Source organism: Gossypium hirsutum, chromosome D09 (genome assembly GCF_007990345.1).
Source record: "Gossypium hirsutum isolate 1008001.06 chromosome D09, Gossypium_hirsutum_v2.1, whole genome shotgun sequence".
Lineage (NCBI taxonomy): Eukaryota > Viridiplantae > Streptophyta > Magnoliopsida > Malvales > Malvaceae > Gossypium > Gossypium hirsutum.
The window spans coordinates 926827-946823 of NC_053445.1; the positions used below are offsets into that span (position 1 = coordinate 926827).

The following is a 19997-nucleotide window of genomic DNA, read 5'->3' on the forward strand; positions in this document are numbered from 1 at the left end:
TAGCTTATTATCGCAAATAGTCAATTCCATCTTTAATACTCCTCTTTTGCTCACTTTCTAATAGTACATGGACTAAATCGGTCCTGACTCAATTGTACTAGGACCTCTTGGGACATTTTTCCCTACTTGTAAACTCCACTAACCAAATGAAGTAACATTGGAATAATCATAACAGTAAAACAAGAATAATAAAATAAAATAATTCATGGGAATGTTATGAACGAATATGCTAGTCGAACTAGGTCTCCAAGGCGCGACGTGAAAGAGTAATTAAACACTACAAAACTAGAATGACCGGGTTGAAGTAGAAGAAATTCAATATTCAACTAGGAAGGTTGAAGTAGAACGATAACGGAACCTGACAAAACATGGCCTTCATTATCCTTTCTTTTCGCCAAACGTTGGAAAAGAATATTGTTTTCTTCTGATATCGTTCGCTCTATTTTTAATTTTTTTTGGTACGTTGTCATATTAGGAAAACCATTGCTAAGGTAAACCAACGATTCTCGATTCATTGCGTTGCATTTTATTGGTTCGTCTTTATCATGGAAATGTGTAAGGAACTGTCTTTAATTTTGAAATTGCATTTGCAACTTGTGGTTGAAGATCTATGGCAAAGTAGTAGGTGAAAACAAATAGTGGAAACATGCCGAATCTAAAATAAGACCGACAATGTGTCGTTCATGCCCAGGGGATTACTTCGTTTATGCAACATATAGTTGGAAATGAATTGAGATAAGGAAGAAATTTTGAAGGAAACCAAAATTTACAAATTCATACGTAGCTAAGAACGGTAGTAACAAATGAGAAATAAGTTAGAAACTTTTAACACATTCTTGAACTTCGAACAAGGTTTAAAGGCATTACATTTTGGATAAGGAAATAATGTAGTTTAAACACAGACAGGGGCATGAAAGTCCCTGATGGTTACGTAGACTATGGAATGAGCTGCATCCGAGATGGGTGTGGAAGCATTGACAAGCTTTGGATCCATCGCCGGAATGTCGAATGTATCTGTCGGAACCATTGGAACGTCATTCACCAACACGATTTGACCTTGTATATTTCCACCTAATGCAGTCAGATGATACTCTTCCCTATACAGGTGACTCATAAATTCAAAATTAGGCTTCGCAGCATCCGTGGGTCTCAAATTACGACAGCGATGTTCGTAACTTGAAAGGGTTACGTCGAATGTGCTATCGTTCGACAAGTTGATAAAAATGATAGAAATCCCGGGCTACAAATGGAAAAAACTTATCCTAATAATAATTGGCAACAGTATAGAATTTGAGAAATGAAAAGTTAGCTTTATCAAAGATTGCTTACCTTTTTTTTCGCACAATGAGCATATACACGCAAATTAGGTTAGACTCTTGAGTTACGGCAAGTACAATACTTCCCATAAGCCGGTGCCATAGAAGCGCACTAGAAATGAAACAAGTTAAGAAGATGAAATGTCAGTGGCTATAGGGGGAAAAGCAAGGATAAGGCTAACACTGTTTTTGTGAAGATACTGACCCGTAGTAATCGGGATTGGGAATAAATGTTGTAGTGTCAAGTAAAGCATAATTTCCACCGATGAGAGTTTGCCTGCAGAAAACCTTGTGATTGTAGGTTGAAGCCATTCCTAATTGATCAAAATACCTGTTTAAGGTGGAAATTTCAATCGTGTGTCGTATTATACACAGAAAAGGCTAGAGATAGAGGAAAATGAGAGAGAAATACTACCAAAATCCATCAGCAAAGGTTGGAGACACATCTTTAGCACCGCCCTGAAGAGCTCCACCAGATTCAGAAACCCAAGCTCCCAACTGCGGTTTAAACTTGTTCACAATATTAAAAACACCCCTATAGGTTTGGGCAACTTGATTCAAGTACGAAGGATCTTGAATCTTGGTAATCAAGTTTAGATCATCACCTGCATAGGCATCAATCGAATTAAGAAATAGACCATACTAGTAAAAAGCAAGCATCTAAAAGCTCTTCGGTAAACACTGGATCGAGATATATTTGGATACCGGGTCCAAGATTGTAGATGTGGTGCGTAACCCCGTCAACAACTTCTTGTCCCGAAACTTCTAGGAAGGAACTAAACCATTTCTCGTCATAAAAGCCACTAGGACCTAGAACCTTTGGTTGAGTTTTGGGCTCTGGGTGTAATTCTTTCACCATATTCTTAAGTACTATTACGTCTTTTCCATATTGTTCAGCCTCAACCCTTGCGCCCATCCCAGCTGCGGAGAGTTGATTTCCTGGCAAGATAAATTGATTAAAGCACGACCGAAAAATAAAAAGGAAAACGATCCCATGCGGATCTTCGGGAAAACAATTTTAGTTACCAAATTCGTAAGAATCAACTTTGTATCCCCTGGAAATAGTATACTTCATGAAATCCCTTGCATTTTGTGAATTCCAATCGCCAACCCAAAGACCCTTTTCGCTTTGTGACTCGTTTCTTCCCAGAAGAGCATTCAACCCGAATGTAACCTTTACTCTTCATAATGTCAGATTAATAAAGTCAATATTTTTTCTTTAGAAAAGAATGTGAAGGTTTGATTCCTTTCGAGAATAGATTAATATACCCACCCAGTTTGAATGAAAAAGTTATTCAGTTCGTCCCATCTGTCCACGGGAAGGCACCCTTGGGAGAACCCAAATAAACTGCCTTCTTTTTTCATGAAATTGGGGCAATTCTTAACTTCTCCTACTCCATACACCACTTGATCTTGCAACGACCCGCCAACTTTGATTCTTAAAGAATTGAATGCTGAAAGTAATTTTAAAAATTAGTCTGAAATGATTCTTACCAACATTGAACCAAGGTTAGTCCCACTCGTTCTTACAACCACTCTTAAGAGATAGCTTTTAACAGTATTTGAATCGCATTATTTGCAACTTCTTTTCCGATTCTCAGATTATGAACTACCTTGTACGAATTAATGGTAGACACATTTAATTTCACACACGTAGAACTTACCTTTTATTGCATTTATTAGCACCTTCTTTTTCAAATCCTGCAAACAAATATAAAATAAACCAATAAGACTCAATGTTTATTTAAAATCCATTTTTCATACACACACGCGCACAAAATAAGCAATTCATACCAAATTTAAAAGTCCAGCCTTTCCCCAAGGACATTGATTATAGTTGCATTTTTCAGTAGGCCACCAATCCAGTGTAGCACATACGAAGTTATCATCTGTTTCAGCAACCGATGTTGATCCTTGAATCACCACGTTCACATTTTGTGTAAAAGAAAGCGATATCCGAGAAACAATTATTACTAGGCTGAATATGCATTTCAAATCCATTTTCACAAAATCTAAATATTACGAAAGAGCAGGAAGAATTGATGTAATGGCATTTTAATCGAGCATGTTTATATGTACACATTAAAAGGTTCGTTACAATTAGATTTGAACAAAAAACAGATTAGGAAATTTAATCGTGGTGAAAGCATCATTATTATTTAGTTTTAAAGCTACAGTTTTGCAGGTGCAACTTCTTCCGTTTTAGTTACGATCGGAATAATGATTCCAACTCATTATTTGGCACGAAAATCTGATTTTAAAACCTCTTTCGTTTCATCTACCATGTAAGTTCCAAAATAAAGGCATGTATTACTGACTTAAGTTTATGTCTTGTTCCCTAAAATATTAAGTGAAAAACAATGGTTATTTTGTTACAAGGAAGGCGGTAATTTTAAAATTATTTTAACCAGTAATTATTTCAAGTTTACGAAGTTTGCGAAAATTATAATTTGCAATAATTCGACCTATCATTAATCATGAAATAATTGAGACACTTTGTAAATAGTAGCAACATTTAGAAATTTTTACCTCCGTTAGTGTCTCTGCAAATTTGTAGAGGACGACCTATCTACTCTTCCTCCAAAAGCCTAAATCTCTTACACGAGTTTTCATAAACTCTTACCTATCGTAAAAGTACTAGTGTAGATAAATGAACTTTCATATCTAACTTTAATTTACTCGATATTTAAAAATAATATATACTTTTTATTCATTCTCCACTGTATGGATCTTAATAGAAAGTTTTTTTTTCATTATTTTATGCAGAATAGACGCCACAATCTTGTTATAAGAAAACGAATTGTTGGTTTTGAGAATTTAAGTCCAGGCCTACAAAGAACACCTCTTAATGGTGTTGACATGAATTACCAAGACTAAGCACGGCTTATTTTCGTCTACTGTGTAACAATATGTAAAAGAAAATCCTGTTAAAATTTAAAACCTCTCAGATAGTTTACTTTTCTTTTATGAAGCTTTTTTGCGCCTTTCTTAAACAAATTCAAAACCAATTGGGGACGAACATATGCAGCCCAAGTGCCCATATTTTAATTAGTCCGAAATGATTCTTACTAAATTTTGATCAAATTTAGTCTCACGCATTTTCACAAACACTCTTAAGAGATTGCTTTTTACAATATTCGAATCGTAATATTTGCAATTTCTTTTTCAATTCACAAATTTTAAACTACCTTATATGAATTAATGATAGACACATTTAACATTACATAAGATGTCACCATTTAGTCTAGTTACATCACAGTTTCTTCAATTTTAAGGATATGTTCAGACCTCATAGTATAATTAGATTGGATGTGTAATGACTACATCTATTTTTATTTACAAGGACCTCTAAATCCCTAAATGTGTTTGGCTGATATAATGTAATTACATTATAATTCTTTATATCATATGTGGTTGTGTAAATTATATTTATAGAACTACAAAATTTTCATTTCTAAAAAAACAAGAAAATAATTATAAAATTATCAATAAAACTTGAGAAAATTTCTATAAACAACAAAACTTAAAATCAAATCATTTTATATAATATGGTAGTATAATAAAATATTTGACAATATATTTATTAGCAAAAATTAATAAGGAAAATATTTATTTTTACAATTTTATCTAATTACTCTAAATTTCGTATTTGTTGGATTATTTTCTCTTTAAGATTAAGCATATACTCATCATTGTCAATTGTGATTTGGTCAAGTATAAATAATTAAGAATAAAAATCATGCAATTTAGTTAAAATAATATATAATAAATACTATGTAAATTTTTTAATTATTTAATATGCGAAAATGTATGAAAATTTATCTCTAGAATTATTTAAACTAGATTAGTAATATAATATAATTATATATTAAAAATTAAATATATGTCCTAAAATTAAATGCTATTATTACCAGATAAAAATAAGGTAGAGATTTGGAAAGTTATAAAATAATTAGATTTGAGTGTAATTATTCAAATTATAATGAAATCTATTAATTGCAAGTGTTACACAAACATGATAGATATGTATACTTATAAACAATTTCATTTAAATCAAATTATTATTAAACTTTCATACTTGAAAAGAAAAAGTGTAAACTATAATAGTACTCAAATATTTAATTTTGTGAGTCTCATGCGATGGCTTAATAATTAAAGATGTTCATCGTTCTAAGTGTGGTCCGAGTGCTAGTCGCGTTGGTTGTTTAAGCTTTGTCATGTTATTGTAATTTACCCAAAAAAATATTTAATTTTGTAAATTATTATAAGGGTTTTTTAACTAAATTATGACAACTATTAGTAAATTTATTTTTATCGCTTAATTGTAAAAAATTACAAAATAATTATTTAAATATTCAATTTTATCTTTTTGTTATTACCAAATTATCATAATTTTTTTACTATTGATTAAAACAAAATCAAATAATTCGATAGCTAATTTGTAATTTTTCAGTGGGTAACTCTTAATATAGTCCAAAAAGAACCCTTGAGGGGCAATGGCAATCTAGTAAAATCAGAAAAATTCAGTGTCAGAAACAAATACGTGACCTCCAATTGGCTATTAAAGCCCTCTCACGCATTTCAAGGTTGTTACAGCAAATTGCTCAACTGGATTGGATTGGATTCGATTAGCTTCCTCTTAAACATATATACCCTTACTCTTTTAATCTTATTTCATTTCATTGATATAACCGAGAGAAAATCCTCCGATAACGCCATTGTCGCGCTTTTCTTCACTTTCTGTTTGAACTACGAACTTCTTTGTTGGTGACTAAATGGCGATCCGAAGAGCTATGTCTGGTCGCATCATGGATCGGACGGCCGTCGTTGGTGCGCGATACATGTCATCGTGGTGGCGTAGCGTTCAACCCGCTCCCAAGGATCCTATTCTTGGTGTTACGGAGGCTTTTTTGGCCGATCAAAGTCCCGATAAAGTTAATGTTGGAGTCGTATGTTTCTTTTTTCTTCTTTCCTCATACAGATTTGTTCTTAGACTTTTCTGTTTTTGATTGCTCCTTTCGGTAGAGTTTTTTTTTTTTGGGCATTCTTAAAAATCTGTACCTTGTTTTGAGCTAATTACGTAAATCTCTTTTGTTTGGATTACCTACCAAACAGAAAAGAAAAAATTAATTGCTATTGCTTTTTTGTACTTGTTTTAAACTTTTGTTGGAACTTCCTTGAAAATGTAAAGGTAAAATAGTAACTGTCAAAGTGTATTAAAAAAAGGTAACTATTAGAGTAAAATTTGAGTATCTAATTAATAGTAAAAACATAATTTCTTTATTTTTAGTTTAAACTTTTTTTTATGAAGTTTTTAGTTTAAAGTTAAATTAGGTGAATAATTCGTAAAGAAAAGATTAAAAAAATTACATTTAATTATTCATAAGCTAGTTTTTTTTTTACTTAATAATTATTTAAATTGACTCTTTCTTTGTTATATATTTTCGGGCCAAGAATATATATATTACTCTGTAAAGTAGTTAGTAGTAAAAAGATTTTTTTTTTTTGTTTTAGGCACAGAAATCTCCCCATGAGTAAAATTTAGTATTGGCGATAAAGTTAAATATTAGATTTATTTATTGGTTTTATTGTGGTGGCATACGTTTCCTGAGTCAAGGTGAGTGGACTAATTTTTTTTCCTCATACATTCGAAGTATACAAACATGTGAAAGACAGGACTGTTTAGGTAAAGTGAGGGTAAAAGTAATACAAAGGAATTATACTAAGAGATTATATTTTATTTTTAAATTTTAAAAAAAAGTAATTAGTTGTTGTAGATTAAATTAAAAAGTAAATTAATCTTTTCTGTTAAAATTTTTATTTATTTTTATTCTTAAAAATTAGACAAGTTCTTTAATATAAAAAAATTAATTTGTTCTTTAATCTAATTTATAAAATTAATTTTACTAATTTTTTAATAAAAAGACAAAATACAAAATAACTCTTAGCCCTGGCTAATATAGTTGTTGGCTTAGTAGTTAAGTTGAATTCTAAGACTAAAGTAAGCATAATTTGATAGTAATTGAGCAATTAAAGCTTGAATAAGATGATACGGACTATAAAAACCTGTTTACGGGCAATTTTCTTTTTGTTTCTTAAAATGTAAAGGCAATAGAGTTGTTAATGTTCAGGATTTGTTTACAGGGTGCTTACCGTGATGATAATGGAAAGCCAGTTGTTTTGGAATGTGTTAGAGAAGCCGAGCGAAGGATTGCTGGGAATTTGAACATGTAAGTCATTTAAACCCTAAACGCTGTTGTTCTAAGTATGGCATAAAACTTAAGTAGCTAGATTTTTTAAAATTGGTTCAAGTAAAGCCAAAGCTTAGGTAGGAAAATAATGGGGGGGGGGTTGCAAAGTGCCTGAGAGAGCAAGCTCTAGTCTTGCAGGAACCCACCTCCTAACTCTAGCTGGATGAACCATTTGGCATAAGCACTTCAGTTGCTATTTTTACTAATTAGATTTGTATTTGCTTTGTTAATAAAAGATAAAACGATCGTGTAATTCAAAATATATCTTTTAAGGTATAATTTTAAAAAGAAACTAAATAAGAAGAAAATGAGGCATGTGGTAGTCTTTACTCCCACTTCTGGAGCGAAAATATTTTACTTCTATTGTATTAAATAAGATCCCATATAAGATATACCTTACAATTGTATTTGGATGAATGTCACGGTCACACATTGGCTTGCTTTGTAGGGATTAAAGGAAATCCTAACAACTAGACGAATACTTAGTAATAATTTTCAATTATTTTTATATACTACAACCTGTCCTGTTAGAAGTTTTATTGAAATTCAATATTGGTGGTTCGTGACATTTTTTATGGTACAATGGAATTGTCCTTTATTTCTTTTCATTTTCTACTTTCCATTTGATTCCTTTCACAATGTTGACATTTCATGGTTGATATCATGGTTATAATGAGTCTTTTTCTGGCTCATCTCTAGTGGCTTCTTTTACGGAAAAAGGTGGTTCCATTTTATAGTACTACTAAATTTTGTGAGTTCGCTTGGTAAAATTGGAAGTTCAGAAATTGATAAACGATGCAGTTTGGCTCCTGAAGTGGATTGTGTAGGAACCTTTGTAATTGTAAACGTATTTTTTATTAACTGATAATTGCATTGCTACTGTTATTATGGATTTCAAATGATGCATTTTTACTGAATCTGGTGTTAGTCCGCCCTTGTGGATATGCCATTCAATTTAACTAAATGCAACCTATGTCCAAATGATTTAAGATTGATTAAACTAGAAAGACTATTAAAAATGAAATTTTTGTCTTTGTTACATCTTACCCAAATTCAGAATCGTATCATCAAGTAGTACACATAATCGATAATAATAATCTTAAAATATCTTATCCGTGACTCTGCCCTTGCTGTGCTAAAAATAGTACCTAGAGGAAAAAAAAATTCAGGAGCTCTATGTTGTTGCTATTTCATTGCTTCTGCTACATTTATAATCCATAGACGGGTAACATACTTGTTATCAAGGGCGCAAGGCACACTATAGGTGCTAGAACCTTCATGTTGTATTAGGCGCAAAGCACAAAAAAAGCACTCGTCTGAGTGATGTATATGCGCATGTTTGTATCCCGTCTTTATGTTTGTGTGTGTATTAGCTTAAGATATATAATTATGATAATTAACTTTAAAGAGTGGTCTAGTTTAACATGCAAAAAAAAAACATTGTTTGGCTAATATGCATGATTTTCTTATGCTCTGATATTTGTTGTTGAATACTCAAATATTGAAAAGTAGAGAGTGATATTGTCCCTCTCTTGCTAGTAAAGGTACAATTAAGAAAAAAAGAATATAAAGTAAAGAGAACTTTTACCGTAAGGGCATTTTTATTGACTGCTGCCTTACAAAAAGACACTACTAGGCATGCACTGGTCAAATGCACTTTGCTCAGTCAGGTCTGAGGTGCTTTTGTTGTCTGGCTCTCTTAGACACAAGCCTAACGACACTGGTAATGTAGGACTTTGTTTTTTTCATTTTGAAGATGGTATAGAACTCCTAAGAATAGGAAAATTGTTTTCAATCTTTCTGTGCTTGACTATCTGTATATGATTTACTCTGTATGGCACCAACTTTTCATTTGGTGATATCTGGAATGCATGTGCATTTTCCCTACAAACTAGGCCAGAATTTTCTCACATTATTCCTTTTCTTGTGCACGTAGTCCGTTCATATCTGATTCCTATGAGAGCCTGGTGCTCATGGCACTTCTATTTGTTGGACTGTGTTTAAAGGACTTCCTTTGCATGTGCTTTAACATCTTTTAAGAGGATTGTATTGGACCTCATGGATATTTAATTCATTTCAACAATCATTTCTGTATTCTTTTTTTTCTTTTTTTTTTCTATGGAATTGACAGAAATGTACTCCATATTGTTTTCTTTTTATCAGGGAATATCTTCCTATGGGAGGAAGCGTGAAGATGGTGGAAGAAACACTGAAGTTGGCCTATGGTGAGAATTCTGAGTTGATAAAAGAAAAAAGGATAGCAGCAGTTCAAGCTCTGTCTGGGACTGGTGCATGCCGACTTTTTGCAGACTTTCAAAAGCGTTTTTGTCCTGACTCCCAAATCTATATACCAGTCCCTACTTGGGCCAAGTGAGCCTTCCTGCTATGTTCTCATAGATGCTAGTTTCTTTCGCTCTTAGCTCATTTTTTAGGACTGTACAAATTGAATTATCAGATTGAGAAATTATAATTTGGTCTTCTCTCTTTCTTTCGCTTAATTTATGTTGCTTGTAATGTGATATCAACAGCCACCACAACATTTGGAGAGATGCTCAGGTCCCTCAGAAAACCTACCATTATTATCACCCAGAGTCGAAGGGTCTAGATTTTGCAGCAATGATAGATGACATTAAGGTATGCAAGGATTAGTCGTTGTATCTGAACATCTTAAGTAATATTCCATCCTTAACTTCCATTCCTTTTAGTTTTTGAACTCCCCTTGGTTCTATGTGTGTATCTAAAGGGTATGTCCCTCTTTTCTTCACAGAATGCTCCAAATGGCTCATTCTTTCTACTTCATGCATGTGCTCATAACCCCACTGGTGTGGATCCTTCAGAGGAGCAGTGGAGAGAAATCTCACACCACATCAAGGTAAATGCTTATTTGCACCCTTTTTCTTTCCCCAAATTCACTTCTTAAGACAATTTGGTTTCCTTATGTTCACATTACATTTCTTTTCTTACTGAGGCCTTTACCTTATTGAAACATTATAATCAATTTTTGTCAGGCAAAAGGTCATTTTGCCTTCTTTGACATGGCGTATCAAGGCTTTGCTAGTGGTGACCCAGAGAAAGATGCAAAGGCCATCAGGATTTTTCTTGAGGATGGTCATCACATAGGAATTGCACAATCATATGCAAAAAACATGGGACTCTATGGCCAGAGGGTAGGATGCCTCAGGTAATTGTCTCTTATCATTGTCAACAAATGCACGACATTTTTCCCATCATGGTTTTAATTTCTGATACTAATTCCGCAATAACCAACTGCAGTGTGCTTTGTGAAGATGAAAAACAAGCAGTAGCTGTAAAAAGTCAACTGCAACAGCTTGCGAGACCTATGTACAGCAACCCACCTGTTCATGGTGCTCTCATAGTTTCAACCATTCTTAGTGATCCAGACTTGAAGAAACAATGGCTGAAAGAAGTTAAGGTAATTGAATGGTTTCTTTCCGAAACTTTTGTATTTACGCTAATTACACAAACAAGAATGCTGCTGCATGTATTTGACTGCCCACAGTGAAATGATGTCCTTGCTATTGCATGTTTCGGGGCTAGGACTGATGATATAAAACCCATGGAAGCAGACTTTGAAATAAAACCCTATAGGACTTCCTTAGGAGGACCAGTAAAGAAATTGAACCCTCTTTTAAGCTTTTACTTGGGGAGATAGTTGGGTAGCAAATTTTCTATAGTTTATACCATTATAATGCAACAGGATAAGGGAGCAATAGTTGGATGTAATAAATTAACCATCTGAAATTGATTAAACATCAAATAATCTCCAGGTCATGGCTGATCGCATAATTGGAATGCGAACTGCTTTACGAGGGAACCTTGAAAAGCTCGGTTCTCCATTATCATGGCAGCACATTACTAATCAGGTGCGTTAAGTTTCTCAATTACTTCTCTTAGTACAAGCTGACTTCTTTAGTTAAGTGGTATGGTTAGCAATGTTGTTACTTCTTGTACAGATAGGAATGTTTTGCTATAGTGGGTTGACACCAGAACAAGTGGATCGCTTGACGAACGAATTTCACATCTATATGACTCGCAATGGTCGAATCAGGTAAAATTTATTTGAAAAATAGTTTCTTTTTGGGTTAATATATAAGGAGGTACTTGAATTTGGCAACAGATACCTACTTGGTATAACACGCGGCAATCTCACCAAGCTATTAGTTGTCAGCACCATGTCAGCATATTTTAATAGTGTTAGTCAGGTACTTAAAAAAAGTGCCAAGTTGGATTACAGTTCCCAAGTTTAGGTATTAAGTAGGCTTAAGTTGCCAAGTTCAATTACATCTGTATATATTAACACTTTGTTTTTCTTTCTGGACAATGCTGATGTTGTAAACAAATACAGTATGGCTGGTGTTACAACGGGCAATGTCGAATATTTGGCAAATGCGATTCATGAAGTCACAAAATGAGGTTAGAATCATAGCTGATATTGATCCTTCAAAAGATTTTTGGTGTGTTTGTAAGGACAATTAAAGGAGCATTGATAGAAGCTGAACTTAAGGTTTCTGCATTGAATAATTACTATGACTAGAATAGGAAAGAGGTAAAGATTGGATCTGTATCTGATTTGGCCTACAAAGGATGGATAGTTCATTTCCTTACTAGTTACAACATTTAATAATTCAAGCAACTCGTATGTATCTTTGCTTGAGAAACAAAACAATGTAACTAATTAATGCCAATTCCGTTCATTTCTCTATGGTATGTAGGTTAAAATTACCAGCAACATGATAGAAATTTTGTGTGTAGCCTTTGGGAACTTATGTTTCATAATTTAGATTTGGACTTTTAAAATAGCGTGAATATGAAATCTTCAACATATTTTTGGATTTGACAAATCTATGTTTTGAAATTCAAATCCAAATTTCCGAACCAAACATAACAGTACTTTTATGCATTTATGTTTTTGTTTTTCGTCAATAATAAATAACTAGATTGTAAAATGTGCATGGTTTGGAAGATAAATAAACCACTTTAAAGTCCAGGATAAATATGTCTTAGAATTTTTGTATATTTGCCTTTGGAATTTAAAATGTATGTTAAATTGTTAATGTCGGTAACATTCTTTTGTTATTACCATTATTTTATTTTGTTTTATTACATGTTTTGAGTTTTAAAATGTCAAACCATAGTAAACTTAATTAAATAATGTTAATGGTGAAAATAATTAGAATTTAAAAAATAATGTTAATATATATAGCTCAATAATGTTACGTTCAAAATCGAACGTTGCTTTGTTAAAATAAAGGCCAAAGTTAATATACCTAACTAATATTGGGTTCGTGGGGACGGATATTGTGCTCAATGGGAAATCGCTGGTCATTCTTGAATGGCTATCACAAATCCCTTTAATTCTTTCATTTCTTTTTATGGTTAAGTTTTTGTTTTGGTTATTTAACTAAAAAAATTATATTTTAGTCATTAAACTATTTGAAAGTTTATTTAAATTATTAGGATAATTTTTTTGAAAGAAAAAAAGTGTCGTTAAAGAGCTTCAAGCGATGATTCGACGATCGATACGATAGATCAGTACCCATCAATGGGTAGAAGAACATACTTTAGATCCAAGTCAATTTGATGGTTAGTGTTAGAGATCGAAGATAAAAATTGTTTGAACTTTAGTTCACAAATTTGTAACATCCAAAATTGTTTAATAAAAAAATTGAACTGTATAATAGAAAGGGAAAGAGAGCTTTCGATCGTTGCAAGCAGTGCGAATAGAGAAAGCCATATAGTATTGATTTTGACAACCTAGTGACTTAAATAAAAACTTTTTAATAGTTACACGACCAAATTGTATAGTTTACCCTTTTTTTTTATTTCAAGAGTGTCTTTCCTCAGGCAATATCTTATTTTTCCAAAGTAGTCTTAAAAAAATTAGCATGTGTCTTTTTTCAAATATTTATTTTTTAATATTTTATTATATCTCTACAAGGAATTTGCCAACCCCCTACATTATGGAATCTAAAAACTTCGTGTACCAAATAATTTCCCAAAAAAATAAAATAGCAATTATGTTTTTATTTAGCATTATTTCTTCTTTTTTTCTTAAAAATATTATATAAGTTGAAAATGTTATAAAGTATTAAAAAATAATACCAACTTCAGTTTTTCATAGTAAAATGTTGAGTAATTTTTCGCTGTGTCTTATTAAAGGGGATAATCGAATATTTACATACATGGTTACTGTTCATGGGATTGGCATTCTTAGTAGACTTTATGCATGTTGGACACGTGTACTGTTCTGAGCTGTCTGCTGGACTTCATGGCCCCCCACATGCGAACTCCTTGGGTATATGCAAACTGGGACCGCGAGCTCCCTTTGCGAACACACCTTGGCATGTGCAAGCTGAGACCGCGAGCTCCCCTTGTTGACTTCTCACTGTAAAGCTTGCATGCATCCATCTGGTAAGGCCTAGCCGGGTCGCGGGTAGGCGACCCAAAACTTATCTGATTTCCGAGTTGGTGATTATAAGTACATAACAATCTAGTCCCCCTATTAGGTCTAAGGAGGGTCATAAAGTGGCGCTCTTTAGAGCCATCACTTCGTATTAATACAGCTTGTTGAATACACAGCGACCACCGAAACATGACATTAACTTTGCCACGTGTACAGGTGGATCAAGCCTATCTACATTTGACCATTTGTGCTCCTCGGTTATTTGAATCATCAAAACGCGGGAAAGAAAAACTTCTTTAAAATAGGGGGTTTTAGAAACCCTAAACTTATAATTTTAACTTTTCTACAAGTAGGCTCGATTGAGGCTTTCTTCAAGGTAAATCTTGTTAACTTCCTCGTCTTAGGTTTTAGCTTTGTTATGTACTTATGATAACTAACCCAGAAACTAGATAAGGTCCAAATCGCCTACCCGTGACCCAGCTAAGCCTTATCAGATGGATGCATGCAAGCACAGTGAGAGTCAACAAGGGGAGCTCGCGATCTCAGCTCACACATGCCAAGCTGTGCTAGCAAAAGGAGCCCGCAGTCCCAGTTCTCATATACCCAAGGAGTTCTCATATAGGGGGCCATGGAGTCCATCAAGCAGCCCAAAATAGTACACATGTCTAGCATGCATAGAGTCTACTAAGAACGTCAATTCCATGAATAGTAACCATGTATATAAATATTTGATTGTCCCCTTTAATGAGACACAACCTGGAAAGGCTCCGCTGGCTATTGGAAATAGACCAACGATATCAATTCCTCAAGTCGTGAATGCTCAGGGGCTCGACATAACTTAGAGAGGCTCCGATAGCTGTCTTTGTACCTTGGCATATCTATGCCAAAAGTCACATGTGCGAACCAACTGATGTACATCCTTTTGAACTGTAGGCCAGTAATACCCTTGTCTGAAAATTTTTTGGGCAAGTAGCCTTCCTCCTAAATGATTACCACAGATACATTCATGAACTTATCACATCATATACTCAGCCTCAAATGGTGATAAACATTGCAACAGCGGATGCGAAAACCCCTTTATATAGAGTACACCCTCTAAAAGGGTATACCTAACAATTGTAGGACAAAATAAATTGTTTTAATTTACCATGTAATTGAATGATTCAATAGCTAACTACACAGTGTAATGTTCAAACATCTAACTCATCCATTTGGGATTTTTTAGACATTTGTAGTTTACGATAATGACATACCTCACATCCTTGTGTTGTAGCTTTGCGATCTTTTTCTTATCCAGCTTGTCATATGTGCCCGGGAGTGTACGAACTATGGGAGTCATCCATGTCTCCTCCTGGTCTATGCACAGAACTTGTGGCACGTTATAACTCGGGGTATCACTATACTCAAACAGGACTTTTCCTCTTTGCTCAATAACAACAGAGGATGTTAGTTTGGATAAAGCATCTGTACACGTGTTGTCACTCCTTGGAAGTTGCTTTGTCTGGACTTTATCAAATCCTATGAGCAATTGAGTTGCAACTGAATGATATTTCTTCAATACTGCATCCTTTATCTCGTACTCACCATTCATTTGTTTTGCCACCAATTGTGAATCTATATGGATGACTAAATCATTCACTCTTAGTTGGCATGCTAGCTGCAGTTCTTGTATCAAAGCTTCATACTCAACAATGTTGTTGGATGTTTGAAACCCAAAAGATAATTCATACTATCATTTATTGCCACCAAGATCGATCAGGAGTACTCTTGCTCCCGACCCCGCTTTGGCTGTGGAGCCATCAACATAAACTAACCAGCTTTTCAAATTATCAGTTTTATGTATACCCTCCTGAGGTGGGCTAACTACTAAGTTGTGTACAACAAGTGAAAAAGATATCTTAGAATAAAATACAAAATCATCATGTATCATTATAGAAATAACGAATTAAATTATTGGTGTTCGCCAATGTTCAAATGAAATTGTAAATAACATACACATTTAACTTCATAAAATGTTCATTATCCAATATTTCAAGTTATAAGTTGTATTACATGCTGGGCCAACAGGCTTCTCGAAAAAACACCTAACCATGAAGTCAACTAATACCTGGCCCTTTATTTTTGTTCTCGGGGCGAACTCCACTCCAAATTTTGCCAATTCAATGCTCCATTTTGTTACCCTTCCTGAGGTAGCGACGTAATTTGCTAGCTGCAACAATTAAAGCAAAGATACATTTTTCTATTTTTGAGTACTTCAGTTCGTCATTTTGGAGTACCTTGCTGATATAGTACACTGGAAATCGGTGAACATCCTCTGCTCTAACCAGTACTACTGCAATTGTCTCATTCGAGGTAGCCAAATACAAATAAAGGGTTTCTTTCACCCGCGGTGACTTCAAAAGCGGTGGGGAGGTAAGGTACAACTTCAGTTCTTCAAAGGCTATCTGACACTCCTTAGTCCATGAAAAAGAGGTTCTCAAGGCCTTGAAGAAAGGGAGGCATTTATGTACCATTCTAGAAATGAGCTGTTGAGTGTCACTACCCTACCTGTAAGGCATTAAATATTATTTACTGTTCGTGGAAGAGGCATTTCCAAGATAGCATGGATCTTCTCCGAGTTCACCTTTATTCCCCTTTCTGAGACCATGAAACCCAAGAATCTGCCAACTCGCACACTAAAAGCACACTTCTCAATATTCAACTTCATGTTGTAGGCCCTTAAAACCATAAACGCCTTTAATAAGTTCCGTATATACTCCTCCATAGTCTCACTTTTCACCAGCATATCATCCACATAGACCTCAAGTCTGTGTCCTATCTGCTCCTTGAAAATTCTCTTTACCAACCTCTTATAGGTTGCTCACGCGTTTTTGAGACCAAAAGGCATGACCTGATAGAAAAAAAGTCATTCCTTGGTGATGAAAGCTTTTTTTCCTGGTCATCATGATCCAACAAAATCTGGTTATAACCTAAAAAGGCATCCATGAAGCTCATGAACTTGTGACCTGCAGAAGCATTAAGCAAACGATTAATCGAAGGCAAAGGAAAATTGTTTTTAGAACACTCTTTGTTGAGGTTGGTGAAATCAATACACATTCTCCACTTGACGTTTGCTTTTTTCACCATAATCACATTCGAGACCCAATCTGGATACTCAACTTCCCTGATAAAACCTGCTGATAACAGTTTAGCTACCTCCTACCTCACGGCTTCCACCACCTGCAGAGTGAACTTTCTCTTTTTTTGCTTAACTAGTTTCGCTTCGAGGAGTACATTCAACTTGTTAAAGATCACCTGGAGGTCTACCCCAAGCATATCTACTGCTAACCAGGCAAAAACGTCTGAGTTCACCTTCAGACACCAAACTAACATGTTTTTTTCTTCGATTGCTAACACTGATGAAATCTTTACAGTCCTTTCTTCATTATCGCAGAATAGATACAAAGTCTCAATGTGCTCGGCTGCTTCTGGCTTCTTAATTCTCTCTTCATCACTCACATCTAGACTGTCTAAGGCTTGACTCAATAACTCTACCCCTTGGGAACTCTGCCCCCCAGTTGCGGGCTCTCGCGCTTGTTTAATAGATAACATATGACATTATCTCACAACTCACTAATCTGATCACAAAAACCCAACCCCTGTCCTTGTTGGGAACTTGATCTTCATACAGAATGTTACAACTACCATTTTTTCCATCCTCATTATTAGGTGCCAAAGATGGCATTGTACGCCATGAGATGATCCACAACCAAAAACTGAATGTATTATGTAGTTGTATGCTCGTCATCCCCCAAGATGACTAGCAAAGTGATACAACCCTTCACCTCGACTGGATGGTTCGTAAAACCATACAACGAGCTTACTTTGGATAAAGATTAGTCTTTCAACCCTATTTTTTGATACACTTCCCAAGATAACACCTCCGCTGTGCTCTCACTTTCAACAAGTCTCCTTTTAACCTCAAAAGCCTAAGATCGTCGCAAACCAATTCTTCATCATCATTACCAAATTTAACGTTCCATCTTTCCTGATGATATGACCTCTTAGGGGCACTAACAAACATCATACTTCTCATATGAGCCTTCCTCCCTGTATTAAAACCTACCCAGTCTTCATCTATACCTACAATCACACGATAGTTCTTTTGACCTTCTGTTTATCCTTAGGATCACCACGTGAACCCTGACCCTACTAGAAAATACCTTGATCAACAAATTTAATGAGTTCGGCATTTCACACTGCCTCTCCAATAACATCTTTTAGAGTAAAATAGTTTTTAGTCTTGTGCCCAACGTCATTGTGGAAGGCACATTTGTCTCTTGAATTTGACTTTATTGTGCTATTCCTCATTGGAGATGGTTTGGACAGGATGCCAAGACTCTTTACCTGGTTCAAAATATAAGTATAGGTAGTATTTAAAGAAGTGTAAACTTCGAACCTGCCCTGGGGATGTACTTCCTCGTATGTTCTAGTTCAAACCTCTAAGGGACCTTGGGAGAATCACCTTGCGTCTGTGTTCTCTACTGCCTATCACCCTGTGTTCACAACGACTGGCTAAGGGGTCCCTGCCTGCTGTGATCTCCCTCTCGGTTCCTAAATTGTTTGTCTTCTCTTTGAAAGGTGCCATGCGATGCCCTTTTAATCTCCTCTGCCTCTGCAAACTTGTAGGCTCGCTCATACAGGTCTACCAAACTCTAGGGCCTGTTATCTGTAAAGGAATATTACACATGGTCATTCTATACCCCTATAATGAAAGCGTTGATAGCCTACTGATCTTCTAAGTTCTTCGTGTTCAAAGTTGTCTCTTGGAACCGCTTCACCTAGTCTTGGAGTGACTCATTTTCTCTCTGTTCTACGGACATCAACCCCATAGGCATGCTCATAATTGCCCTATGAGCCCTGAATCTTTCCAAGAACATCTGACCCAACTAGGAGAAACTTTGGACTGATCCCTAAGGAAGGGACAAGTACCAATCATTCGCACTTCCAAGTGTCGTGGAAAAAGCTATGCATTTTGCAGAATCCACTGCTCTTAGCATGTTCATATAATCATTGTACTACATCAGGTGAGCTGTGGGTCCCTACTTCCTTCGAACATGTCTTTTGGGACCTTAAAATCAGCTAATAAGTTCATTGCTGCTATCTCTGGGGCCAATGGATTGTTAGAACAAAAAAGTCGATCCATGTCTTGAGAGTCAGGGTGCAACGCCCTCACATTCATCACAACTAATCCATCTCATTCTGTCATTCTCTCGCATGCATGCTTGGACCTTCATCCTGCGTATTCACATTGTTATGGAAATCAGAATTATCAGACTGTACCTTCCTTTTTAACTCTTCATTTTACTTTAGTAACTCCTGCTAAATAGTCTGTTGCTGCTTGAACTGTGCATCTTGTGCAGCCATTTTTTCTCTCATTAACTTTATTTTCTCCTGAAAAGCAAGAAGTTGTTGTGGCGATGTTTCTTGGTTAGAAAGGAGTGGTAGCCCATGACTAGAGGATATGTTCAAGTCTAATGGACCAGAAACTCCCTAATAAGTCACACTATCAAAGTTTTCCAGTCGATCGGCGAACTAACCGGCAAACAAATTTGCGTCATTGGGTTGACTGACAGAACCCGAGGCTTCAACTTGTCCATATGAAAGATTGAAAGGGAAATTGTCATTTGAATGAGCCATTGTAATTTTTTTCGAAATTTTTTTCTCAAACTGAAAGAAATCTACTGGCTGAAAATCTGTCCACGCTCACCGCACCAATTGTTGAGTAATTTACTGTTGCGTCACATTAAAGGGGACAATCGAATATTTATATACATGGTTACTATTCATGAAATTAACGTGCTTAGTAGAATCTATACATGCTGGACACGTGTATTGTTCTAGGTTGCCTGCTGGACTCTGTAGGCCCCCATATGCGAGCTCCTTGGGTATATGCGAATTCGGACCACGAACTCCCCTTGCGAGCACACCTTGGCATGTGCGAGCTAAGACTGCGAGCTCCCCTTA

At 35.2% G+C, this 19997-nt stretch overlaps 3 protein-coding genes across 3 annotated transcripts; 1 reads left to right on the plus strand and 2 right to left on the minus strand.

The window, feature by feature from the left end:
* Window positions 1–1609: 1609 nt before the first annotated feature.
* LOC121221194 (heparanase-like protein 2) lies at window positions 1610–3317 on the minus strand. The gene is made up of 6 exons (XM_041101839.1): window positions 3111–3317; window positions 2981–3017; window positions 2590–2770; window positions 2343–2497; window positions 2022–2255; window positions 1610–1921 (listed from the first exon to the last, which is right to left on the minus strand). Exons 1-6 carry the CDS (start codon window positions 3315–3317, stop codon window positions 1728–1730), a joined length of 1008 nt encoding a protein of 335 aa, XP_040957773.1. The 3' UTR covers window positions 1610–1727.
* Window positions 3318–5812: 2495 nt separating this feature from the next.
* Window positions 5813–12286, plus strand: LOC107931350 (aspartate aminotransferase, mitochondrial). The gene is made up of 10 exons (XM_016863228.2): window positions 5813–6265; window positions 7461–7546; window positions 9731–9937; window positions 10096–10201; window positions 10335–10439; window positions 10576–10748; window positions 10841–11000; window positions 11356–11451; window positions 11542–11636; window positions 11934–12286. Exons 1-10 carry the CDS (start codon window positions 6092–6094, stop codon window positions 11998–12000), a joined length of 1269 nt encoding a protein of 422 aa, XP_016718717.1. The 5' UTR covers window positions 5813–6091; the 3' UTR covers window positions 12001–12286.
* Window positions 12287–15006: 2720 nt separating this feature from the next.
* Window positions 15007–16755, minus strand: LOC107931328 (uncharacterized). The gene is made up of 6 exons (XM_016863196.1): window positions 16564–16755; window positions 16268–16474; window positions 16099–16200; window positions 15757–15888; window positions 15245–15648; window positions 15007–15100 (listed from the first exon to the last, which is right to left on the minus strand). The coding sequence occupies exons 1-6, from the start codon at window positions 16753–16755 to the stop codon at window positions 15007–15009; spliced, it is 1131 nt and encodes a 376-aa protein (XP_016718685.1).
* Window positions 16756–19997: the final 3242 nt, after the last annotated feature.

Excerpts from the sequence above, each read along its gene's own strand:
- LOC121221194 (XM_041101839.1), bottom strand. The coding sequence starts at position 3,317 with ATGGATTTGAAATGCATATTCAGCCTAGTAATAATTGTTTCTCGGATA. Across the intron at positions 3,018-3,110 it reads AGGCTGGACTTTTAAATTTG|GATTTGAAAAAGAAGGTGCT; the intron begins GTATGAATTGCT and ends ATTTGTTTGCAG. Across the intron at positions 2,771-2,980 it reads GCTAATAAATGCAATAAAAG|CATTCAATTCTTTAAGAATC; the intron begins GTAAGTTCTACG and ends AATTACTTTCAG.
- LOC107931350 (XM_016863228.2), top strand. The coding sequence starts at position 6,092 with ATGGCGATCCGAAGAGCTATGTCTGGTCGCATCATGGATCGGACGGCC. Across the intron at positions 10,749-10,840 it reads CAGAGGGTAGGATGCCTCAG|TGTGCTTTGTGAAGATGAAA; the intron begins GTAATTGTCTCT and ends AACCAACTGCAG. Across the intron at positions 11,001-11,355 it reads AATGGCTGAAAGAAGTTAAG|GTCATGGCTGATCGCATAAT; the intron begins GTAATTGAATGG and ends AATAATCTCCAG.
- LOC107931328 (XM_016863196.1), bottom strand. The coding sequence starts at position 16,755 with ATGGAGGAGTATATACGGAACTTATTAAAGGCGTTTATGGTTTTAAGG. Across the intron at positions 15,889-16,098 it reads GAACAAAAATAAAGGGCCAG|ATATCTTTTTCACTTGTTGT; the intron begins GTATTAGTTGAC and ends TTTTATTCTAAG. Across the intron at positions 15,649-15,756 it reads AAGCGGGGTCGGGAGCAAGA|CTAGCATGCCAACTAAGAGT; the intron begins GTACTCCTGATC and ends CAAGAACTGCAG.